The sequence below is a fragment of the Fundulus heteroclitus genome, chromosome 2 (genome assembly GCF_011125445.2).
Source record: "Fundulus heteroclitus isolate FHET01 chromosome 2, MU-UCD_Fhet_4.1, whole genome shotgun sequence".
Lineage (NCBI taxonomy): Eukaryota > Metazoa > Chordata > Actinopteri > Cyprinodontiformes > Fundulidae > Fundulus > Fundulus heteroclitus.
Window position 1 is genome coordinate 17,577,800 of NC_046362.1, and position 11,274 is coordinate 17,589,073.

At 37.4% G+C, this 11,274-nt stretch overlaps 2 protein-coding genes across 5 annotated transcripts in view; both read left to right on the forward strand.

Moving 5' to 3' along the window:
• The window catches only part of tln2b (talin 2b), a 144,650-nt gene extending 139,043 nt beyond the window's left edge, over window positions 1-5,607 (forward strand). For all 4 annotated transcript variants that reach the window (XM_012871470.3, XM_021320955.2, XM_021320956.2 and 1 more), the window contains one exon: window positions 1,805-5,607. In XM_012871470.3, coding sequence (XP_012726924.2) covers window positions 1,805-1,933 — 129 coding nt within the window. In that variant the 3' untranslated portion in view covers window positions 1,934-5,607. The remainder of the gene's footprint in view (window positions 1-1,804) is intronic.
• A 1,468-nt stretch (window positions 5,608-7,075) lies between these two features.
• The window catches only part of lactb (lactamase, beta), a 9,321-nt gene continuing 5,122 nt past the window's right edge, over window positions 7,076-11,274 (forward strand). Inside the window, 2 exon segments of the mRNA XM_036145014.1 lie at window positions 7,076-7,171; window positions 7,364-7,388. Coding sequence (XP_036000907.1) covers window positions 7,076-7,171; window positions 7,364-7,388 — 121 coding nt within the window.

Sequence of the window (11,274 nt, forward strand, 5' to 3'; positions counted from 1 at the left end):
AGAAGACTTTGAACTGCATTTCTGTTAGAGCAGAGAATATTCATCTCTGCAAGAGCAAACAAAGATCAACAATATCCAATGAGTGTTTTTATGTCATACTTTCTTTTTGATCCTGATTGGGTTCCTATATCACTAAGATACTCACCATGACTGAACTTAAACTCGTCACTTTCCATCTTGCCAGTATCGTTAACAAACTGGGGGATTTTTGGGTTCCCGCTCTTGCTGTTACCAGCTTACACTGTGGATGACCTTTAAAAGATTGGAAAAGAACTAAACAAATGTTATTTCTCTCTTTCTTTTTACTGCTGTCAGTATATTATTGATTTAAACTACTTGTGAACAGCATATCATTTTTTTTTGTGACTTGTCTTTCAAGTGCCATATTGATTTTCCAATACAAAGTGCTGCCATTAGCAATTTAAATTTTATTTAGTTTGGTTTATTTATTTATTTTCTTTTATTTATACCATTTTATAGGATGAACATGTCCAAAACATATCCAATGAAATCAAATCCAGATTGGTGTAGGTTCAATTGAGGTAAATTAAATTCATCCCAATACAAGCCAATCGTAAAATATGATTGAGACCTAATTAAATCCCCTCTCTTTCTATCTTTCTATCCCAATTTCAAAGCAATCAAAGTAGACTGATCATTTATGGCAATGTGGTAAAAGATGTCTGTCTAAGATTTTTTCCCAATTGCATGAAGTCGTTATCTTTGCAGACATTCGTCATCCTTTGCAAGAATTCTGGTTCTGCTGGGATCTGCCAGCAGCCATCTACCATTTGCCAGGTGGTTGAGAGGATGTAGACAGAGGAAGTAGACGGAAATAATGCAGGAGCACTGGTCCAGCAACATTTGCTATGGAAACAAAGAGAAACATACAGGACACATATTTAATGACAGCAAAAGCTCCATCAGTGACCCCATTCAGGAAAGAGACACAGAAGTGTTGGGCTAGCAGCACTTTCTTTGGGAATTTGTTTTACCATTGTTAATGGCAGGCTTTGAGTTTGAAGCAGACCACATAAAATCAATTTAAAATGTATATTTCATCATGCGCACACTAGACCTTCAAGCTCAGGATAAAAGCTTGTAACTTTAGATGAAAAAACAAGTAAGTTTGTCTTGACTAGTTTTATGTGCTTCTTTATATCAGTTTGGGTTTAAAAGACTTAATTATGTTCTAAGTTAAAAGGGTAACTCACCCCAAAATAATTTTTTTGCAGATAAACTGTATAAACCGGGCCTAAGGGTGATACGTTAATGTTACTGTGCATTTTTTTCTTACATTTTAATGTGGACTTGTTTAATTCTCCAATATTTGTCTTAAAACTGTCACTGTGTTGCCCTCTCAGGGTTGAAGGGTGGCTATTGCAGTTGAATTTTCCTATTGGTTCTAACAATACATGCTTTGGTCATCATAGCCCTGCGTTTAGGGGGTGAAAATCCTCCACCTCAAAAGACAGTTCGGTGGCAAAAACACCAGATCTTGCCCTCTCATCCATGTTTTTTGAAACCGCCCATTTTTTTTATTTTTTATTTTTTTTTCAATATGTACCTGGGGACGGAGTTATGCAGGGCGAGTTACACTTTAACAACTAAATTGCTATTATACCAAAGTCAGCCAAGTTTGACTTCTATACTCTCATTGTTGTTGAGGTAAAATTGTGACATAGAAATGAATAAAATTTACACGAGGCACCTGGCGAGAACAGGTGCACATGTAAACGGAGGACTTTTAAACACATTTTTTTGGAAAAGTGTGGTTCCCATGAGCTGTCCTTGATCTTCTCAGATTATCGCAGCCCAGGAGGAGATGTTGAGGAAGGAGCGAGAGCTGGAGGAGGCTCGGAAGAAGCTGGCTCAGATCCGACAGCAGCAATACAAATTCCTGCCCAGCGAACTGAGGGAGGACGAGGGCTGACTAAGCCTGCGGGCGAGGAGGCTGATGTGCAGATGACAGCCTCTCCTGAACAGGAGACGATGCGGATGTACCATCGCCCGCTTTGCTCCGACGGCACTAAAGACTTTATTCAGCACTTGAAACAGGCCTGTTTGTCGACAAGAACAAGTGCCTGTGCTTTGTAGTGTACTTGTTTGAGTGTAAGTGTGTGTGATGTGTTTGTCAGTGAATGGCTTCAACATTCAGACTTTAATATAAGGAAAGTTGTTATTGTGAGCAAACAGAGAGAAATTGATAGTTATTTTCAGTGTGGGTATTAGTGCATCACGAGCATTAACGACTGTTACCGGCATGAATCAAAGATCTTACAAAGGCTAAATCTCTGACTAATAACAGAACGTTATTTAACTGTTTAGAGAATATGATGAAATTGATGTTTTGAAAACAAAGGTTTGTAGCTTACGTTTTATATGGAAAATTCCTCTAAGGATGATCAAAAAGCAGTAAAGGCAATGCCTGTTTTAACAGTGGGCTTGCATGCACCATACTCTTAACACATATCAATAAAGCTACTAACCAATACCAATAGAGCATTACAGTTCAAAAAGGCTCCTGTATTAGAGTAAAACATTTAGTCTATGGAGATTGGAGTTAAAACAATATATTTTGTCATGAATTTTATCTAAACTAAGGTGTTCTTGATGCCAAACTCTAATTGGTTTACAGTGAACTGGGTAAAGAGATAACATAAGAAAAATGCATTGATCCATGCTATCAATTAAAGCAAATTTCTATGAAAAAGAAAGTAGTTTTATTTAGATATTCTAATCTAAATGTGACCAAAAATGTCTTGCTGCTTGTACGATATTGCACTCGAAGGATCTGATTTTTTTTTTCACCTAAGATAAAGAGAACTGTGTAAAGTTATAAACAGTATTATTCCATTGTTTGACATGTTTTGTTTTTTTCTCTTGCTTTCATATGGATGGAAATTTCACCCACTTCCTCAAACCAGATTTAGTTCATGTGTCCCTTGTATTCAAACAGGGTTCCTTCACAGTGTTCTGGTGCAGTTTTAAATCTGATTGTAGTATTTTTCAGATCTGGACAAACATGAAAGAGAAAATTCTATTGCATTCACAAAGTCACCATAGTGTCTGCTATTCTTTTTTCATGTACCGCCTCCATTGTTGAGTTGTGCATTTTAGGTGTGGTAGATGTAGACATTTCATGGACAGACGTTACTCAGGTGATGGAACAAGTAATATGGATGAACTTTGAGATTTGTTTTAGAACATAAACTCATTTGGGAAACGGCAGAGAAGTTGCATGTTCCTTACTGTCTCATGTACTGGCAGTTTTAGGCTGAAGTTCCCATGCACTCACTAGGGATGGATGTCATATTCATTTTAGCTTTGTAGTTACTGGTTTGACCCCTTCTTCTTTTATGGTCAATGATACAACAAACAACACATATTTTCCAAAACAAGAAAGAGAGACAGAAGTTAGAATTCATCGTGGGGCAAAATTATACATCCAACAAGGTCCTGGCTAACTTGTGGCAGAATATGTCTTAACTTGTTTTATAAGGCTGAAACACACCAAACCATGCGATTTGTCCGATCCAATGGAAAAATGCGCCATAGCAGTAGATATGGTTGAAGTGAATGACAGACCGGCTTGAGGTTTTCTGTCATTGTACTGCGCTAGCCTGGCCGGCCAGACTGATTTACGTCATAAACACGGTATATGAGTGTGAAAAGCCGCCAGTAGGGCGGGACCAACAAGGTCAACAGAAACAGTCTAGAACCAATCAGATAACTACAGACAAGATGCAAACTCCAAGTAATACGCTCTGTTTTAGTTCCTAGAGCGAGCAGCCAGTTGTTGAGTTTTTAAAAGAAATATCCAGCTCATTCAGGACATAATAAAGGGCATCATCAAAAAGCCGTTCTGTTGCGGCCGCCGTCTTGACTGTTATGGTTACAGAAATTCTCTGAGCCTGTGAGTATAATTTAGGATATTGTGAATTAGAGAAAAACAAAGCTTTGCTCCCAGCCTTTGTTTTGTTGTCATTCCGTCCTGCAAAAACAAAAGGAAACATCTGGTCAAATAAATAATGAGGCCTACATTAATATGGTGTTTATGCTAAAAAATGAGTGCATGTAAAATCCCCCTGGCAGATTAGATTTAAGATTATTCTCATTCAATCAAAAAAAAAATTGTTTTAGGTAGGAATTCTCAAAAGATAATAAAATAATGTAAAGGAGCCTCCGTTTTGAAAGAATGTGATTTTAATTATTTCCACCCTTCTCAGTAATCAGTATGGAAATCTTTATTGCCACTACAGCAATCAAACCCTTATTAAAATATCTGACAAGCTTTTTGCATCTCATAGCCTGTATGTAGAGGATTTGTCTTTGGTGATGAGCTCCAGCTCTCTGAGATTGGAAGGCCTCCTTGCCATCACCCTAATCGTTAGCTCCTTCCACACATTCTGGAAAGATCACTCCAAAACAGTAATAAAATTTATATTCAAAAGTAAAAAGTTGGTCAAATTAAAAGATCACTTTCAACCTAAAACTGTTTGGGGTGTGAATACTTTTTAACATTAACCGTTTACATTAAATATGGTCTGAAGATTGACCAAAACATCTGGAAAGTTGTGTCAGGAAAATGTTGGAGTTGAAATTGAAAGGAAAAGTGTGCAGGAACCCTGATCTAGACACTCGTATCCATTTTACCCCAGACACTGTCCTGTCTTTCTAACGTCCTTTTATATATTTAGACTCTGTCTATGGAAATGAAGTACGGAGGATACTACAATGAGGTGGTGTTGAGTTGTTGCCGTTATTGGGTAGAAAATAAGCTCTTTACAAAGGTATTGGGCCTCCAGCTCTGGAATAAATTGAGCATATCATTTTCACATCTTTTATGTTAAAGACAGCAATTTAAGGCCTCCATCACATTTCATATTTATAAGGAAATAGCTTCTAGTTCCTTTCAAAGAAACTGAGGTTATTTTTGTCTTTATCAAAATAATGAATTACACATGTTTTAAATTTACTACTGTCCATCTCCTCAGTGTGTCCATGCTCGTGTCGTGTCTGCATCGTGTACTAGTGCCTTACTTGAGTCTGCGCTGCAAGCAGCTGAACATCAGGCTGGCTGGGAGCCTGCGCCTTCTCCTCTCTGGGTCAGAAACATTATGCCCGTTTAACAGCGAGATTTTTGCCATACTGGTGGCCTATACCTGCCGGCAGTGTTATAGTGCTGATGTTAAAGGGCATCTGTGGATACCTTTAGGGTTTAGTTACTAACACTACACTGCATTCAGTGAGCATGTGGCTACATGTATCGGAGGTGATGAAATTCTTTAAATTCACTTAGCCCAATCCCACTAAAATGTTGAGCTGAGAAACTTCTTTGTTCTTGTTGCATTGTCTAAACCACTATAAAAAATGTTTTTCTTTGTTAATGTAAGACTTATCCTGAAATATACTGTTCAGCAGACGTGTCTGAGTATTACTGGAATAGAATAAGAGTCGCCATCTCTGTTATAAATAGGTGTTGTGCTTTCTTTGACAGACTGCGTCGGTTGTATCATTTGATGCTGTATGTACAATATTTATCTGGTCACAAAAGTATTTTTTGTATTCACTAAAAGTAAAAATAAAAAAAATGTTTTAAACAACTAGTTTTTTGTTTGTTTTTTGGCAAACAGATTTATGAAGTTGCATGCATTTCTAGATGTTTGCATCCTTAAGTACTCATACTCCACAAATCAGACCACAATATTCTTTCATAATCTTATCCCAGATCAAAAAACTTCACATTACGTCACATTGCAACCACAAACTTTATTTTATTTTATTGGGATTTGATGAGCTAGACCAGGGCTTTGCAACCTGGGGCTTCGGAGCCACGTATGGCTCTCTTCAGGCCCTCCATAGTGGTTCCTAATGACTTTGGCCAGTGATATTATCAAACTGAGCACTACTTTAAATATAGAAATGGAACAGGAAAGTAGTTTCAAAGCTAGATTGACCCATATTACTTTTTTGTCCACCAAAAAATTGGAAATTGTATATTTTTGTCATTAATTGGGCAATCTTGTGAGACCCTATATGAGTTTATGATTTATAGACCCCTTTTCTTAAGAAATACTACTTTGCTTATATCATTAAAATGTTGTGTTTAGTATGTTTACCAAGTAAAATATTTATTCCAGCGTTTTCATTCAAACCAATGTTTGAATCTTTGTGGCCCACAAGTTATTTAGAACTAAAGATTTTGGCAAAAGCGTACTTACTTTAACATCGCTATTGTAGAGAATTATGCAACATTTAATTCATTGCAATAAAACTTTATATGTCCACGAGGGGCAATTCAAGGGCTCAGTGAAGCAGCACAAATGTGAACGCATAAAAAAAAACTATACAAAAGACAAGAATCGTAATATAAGAGGTTAGCAATTAAATTAAAAAGCTGCATCAAAAAGAAATATAATTTGCAATGTATGGAAACGCAAACATACCTTACATACAGCCTGCAAATTTACACATTTATGCAGAAACATATGCATGAATACATACATGAATACATACATGAATATACATTACTTACATGTGCATAAATATGGGGGATGGGAGGGTTAAGAGTTAAAAGGAGTACAGCTTTAGAAACAAAGGTAGCCCTTCTCTGGAATTTTTTATAGTATTGTACTGTGACAATCATGGTTTGGACTATGTAGCAGCCAGAGTCTGTACCCAAGAAAAATTTCCTTTAGGACAATAAAGTTCATCATCATCATCATCATCATCATCATCATCATCATCATCATTCTCTTCTGTGTCCTGCAGCACTGGGCCGGGGAGTCTGCGTTTGGAGTGCAGCCACTGAAAGGAACAATGAAGAGGATGTGAGGGACTCTTAATTATCCTGTGTGCTAAGCTGCATGTTTGCTCGTCACATAGAAATGATAAGTTCCTTACAGGTAGTCCAATCATCTAGGCAGTTTCTGTGCTGCAGGCCCATACCAGAGAGTGTGAAAGAATAGTAGAGCACCAGTTAAAAGCTTTTTCCTGACCCCAAAGGAATTGAGCTTCATAAGGAGGTATTGTGGTTGCTGACATTTCCTTAGAATAAGATCTGTGTTGGAGAATGGAGCGCTGGGTGACCACCACCGTTGACTTCTTCGCTGTCATCGTAGGATGCAGAAAAGAGCAGGTATGCAACACGGTAGATTTTGCAGCCACGGTAAGGGGAAATGGCCAGAGGTGCTCCGCGGGATGATTTGCACTTGGGGCACGGACCTGTTCTCAGTGAGATGTTCACAGCTCTGGATCTTGTTTTCTAATCTAGTCATGCTTTGAACGTCTCCACAGCTTGTTCCTGACCTGTCTGCTGTGTTTCTTGGTCGTCATTTGTTCACTAATGTTCTCTATCCAGCCTCTGGGCCCTTCCCAGAACAGCTGTATGAGATTAAACATAGAGAAATCTATAAGTTGACTTCTGAAAGTATTAGCTTAGGATTTATTTAGCAGTGTTGGACTGAAGAGGGGCAAAAAATATTCACGTCATACCTTTCTGCTTTTTGTAAAAACTTTTGAAAATCATTTTGGGATCAAATTCACAATTATGCCCTACATTTTGATAAAATAATAAAATACCTTGACGTTTGTCTTTGTAACATGAAAAGCTGAAACAGTTTAAGGGACATGAATGCTTCTAGCTCACATTTGTCTAAGTAAATAGACATTGCATTCTTGCCAGCAGATGTCAGCATTGCCCTTTATAGCTCAGTCAGAAGCAAAGCGAATGTTTGGAAAAGTATATTCTTGTGGGAGGATTAGCAGAAGTTGCCAGACCAAATAAGGAATTTGTGGATTTGCTTTTTTTTTTTTCCACCCTAAGCGTCCCAGCCCAGACTTTGAAGTATGCACAGATCCCCATTCAGATGTTTTGGTCAAGAGGGAGAGCTCACATTATTTTGCTCATGGACATACCATTGCAAACAGCAAAAATTAGTTAAGTGATTATTTTCTGCACACTTTCTGGGTGTCACAGGCTATCAGACAGACCCAATTTTTGTCGTGTGTTCGTACGATGCCACATTTACTGTAGCCCATCGTCTCACTGTGTCAGAAGCACATTGGTGCAGAAAGAATGCACCAAGGATGTATGTCCGCTACATTTCCCTGCCATTCTAATGAAGACCATATTTGGCTCTTTGAATGTTTTGGTCTCATGGCTGCACAGTAGGGAGGGGAAACTGAGGCCATGTGTGTTAAGAGAGAATACCCATCTTTTTCTCACCCCTCTTTCTGTGGCCCTCAGCCTCTCATTCCACCAGACTTTTGTCGGCTTAACTACAGATCTGCACTGAGCTCTCCCATTCACCTTATTGATTTTGCTGTCCAACTTTAAGATTTTCTGACAATTACTGAGGCTGGCACTGATTTACTGGAAATATTACAGCTATCTTTTCCAAATGTTTCATTTTCAAACAGAAATAAAGATATGTTTTGGAGGTTTTTGAATAGACTGCATTTTTCTTCATCTCATCAGCCTCGTGTGCATTTCTTAAACTGTTCTCTATTATTTGGAAAAGACTGCACATAAAGTAATATCCCTTTGTATGAACTCAACTTATAGTTTGTTAGTTTGCTGTGGGAGATGTCACACTCTGTAGTGTTTCTTAAGCTATAATGCATAAAAAACATTTAGTTGATGTATTATTTTACGTCATATGTTTGTTTGTTTTTCAAAGTTCGTGTTATCATCATTATTTGTATATTTATTGCCACAACAGGGCAATAAGACAAACACATGGGAACCAGAAAATGTTAGGAAACAAAAGAAACTTTATGGTTTGATGAATAACTCAACAAATGTTGGTCACAGCAGCTTTGGTTTATTGCAGAGATAATTGAGATTATATATATATATATAACAGCTGAAAACAAGTCAGGAGCAAAACCTACTGAGAAGAACAAAAAAAAATTTTTTTCAGGGTGAAGGTGTGGGATAGAAAACACCTGAACACCACCAGTTTACCTAAAACGTCATAGACTTGTATACAGCAATTATCAAAATACTTATTGTTGAGTCTAATATGACAAATACAAATTTGGAATGCTTGTAATTTTGATTCTGTCTTTTATTGCTGTCAAACTAACAGTTACAGTGCCTACCAAAGAAATTTTGCCTTTTGAACTTTTCCCAGATTTTGCTGCGTTACAGCCACATACTTTTTTGTATTTTATTGGTTCAACGTAAGTGAAAGACCATCACAGAGTAGTGCATACTTGTGAAATTAGAAGAAAAACTATACTATTTTCAAAATATCTGCCGATAACATGTAAAAACGAGTGTCACGCTTTGCATTTAGCCCCTTATTTCAATAAATTAACAGTGCAATCATTTGCCTTCAAAAGTGACCTAATTAGTAAAAAAAGTGTATGTTTGCCATTTCCCTTACATGGAGGCAAAGGCAGTGCAGGATGCATCAATAAGAAGATGATCTGGTCAGAAAAGACCAAAAGTAAACTTTTTGGCCTGTGTGTAAATATTATTCGTGGCAAAAAGTGGTAATACACATCTCTAAGGACACCCATCCTACTGTTAAACATGGGGGTGGCAGAATAATGTGATAACGTGTTAACACATACATGAAATACATTGCTGTTTTGGTTGTAATGTGTCAAAACGTGGGAACATTCAGAAGGCATGAATTCTGTTGCAAGGCAAAGTTGATACCTTATGTGCAGCGGTAACTAAGACGTAATAACAAGAGTGAGTCATTGATTTTTTCTATGCCTGCATTAATTAGGAAAAAACAGTAATGTCTTTTACTTCATTCTTTTCTGACCCATTTTGCTTCACAAAACTGGCAAATAATTCAGTCTCCAGAAGTGCAAACATTTGTAAAGATGCACCATAAAAGACCAAGAGGTGTTCCAATAAAAAGTAGCGGCCACACCACACTTTTCAGATTTGTATTCGCAAAAAAGGCTTGAAAACATGTCAAACTCTAAACTAAACAGTTTAGTTATTTTAGTTATTAGTTTAGAACTTTTGTGCTTTCTTTGTTCATTTGCAAACCTTTGACATGATTTAATAAACATGATTTAATATAATTAACATAATTATATGACACTGATACTGTGCTGACGTTAAGTGCCCATGTTTAATATCTCGCATGAATTGAGGCTTCAGAACCAGATTTAAGGAGTTCTAAAAGCCACACTATGCAGACATAAACATGCATTTAGCTAAAAACTTTACTTTGCAACTAGATGACAATGGAGCCGATCTACACTTTACCCCTTATTTAAATGCTTTAGCAAGGCAGAGCAAACAAGTTCTAGTTTCATTACACATGAATGATGCCCATTGGATTTAAGTGTTCATCTGTTTTTTTCTGCTCTTGTGAAAGGTTTTAATAGCTGTGTTAAAAACAAATTTTGCATCTGGCAAAGAAATTTTTTAAACAGGCAGAAAGTTTGCAATACTATCAGTCAAAGTGCAGAGAAATGGAGAGAGCTGGAGGAGAAAGTGAAGTTTTTTTTTTTTTTTTAAATGCTTGTCAGGAAGGACGTTGTGGTTTTAGGGCTGGGCCATTTTTCTCTCTCTCCCTTCTCATTTCTTTGGTCTTTTGTGCACACAAGAAAAATCTAACCCTTTTCTTGGGCCAATCTTTGGGCAATGTCAGGAATGTTCCCCTTGCTTCCTTGATGAAATCTCCCCCAAACACACACCTGCTAAGGTTTTTTTTTTTATGTTTTCAGCAAAAATCTTTTGGATATCCCCCTGCCCAGAATGTGCTGCAACCCATACCTATTAGTAGCCTGTACCGAAAACAAGTAAAGTTTTTAAATCAGTTTGTTCAGTAGTTGTGCCAAGCACAGCAACTTTCAGATTGCTCAAGATAGTGGAAACCAGCATTGTGTGCTGAAACTTTAGGCTGTCCTCCATTTTAAACGGATGTTCTTATTGGTTCAAGCCCAAAACTTGCATGGTTGGACGGAGGAAAATTGCCCTTAAATCTTGTTTTCTTTAGCTTTGTTCTTTTTGTTCATGTTACCAGTTGTGGTTTTTCCGATATGAGCAACACGGCTTACTGGCCAGGACAGCACAGCCTTTGGAGCGGTGCAAGAACTGTGGCTGCCGATCAAACTTTCTGTTCCTTACTGTCATATTTACTGCATGTTTACTCAGCAGCAAATGGTTGTCCTCCAAGTTGGTATCTCGTCCATAGCTTCTGATACCAGATTAAATAAAAGGGCTTTTCACTGTTTGTTTGATGTTTTCAGAAAACATTAATGTATTGATCAGGTCTAGTTTAAAACAAACGGATT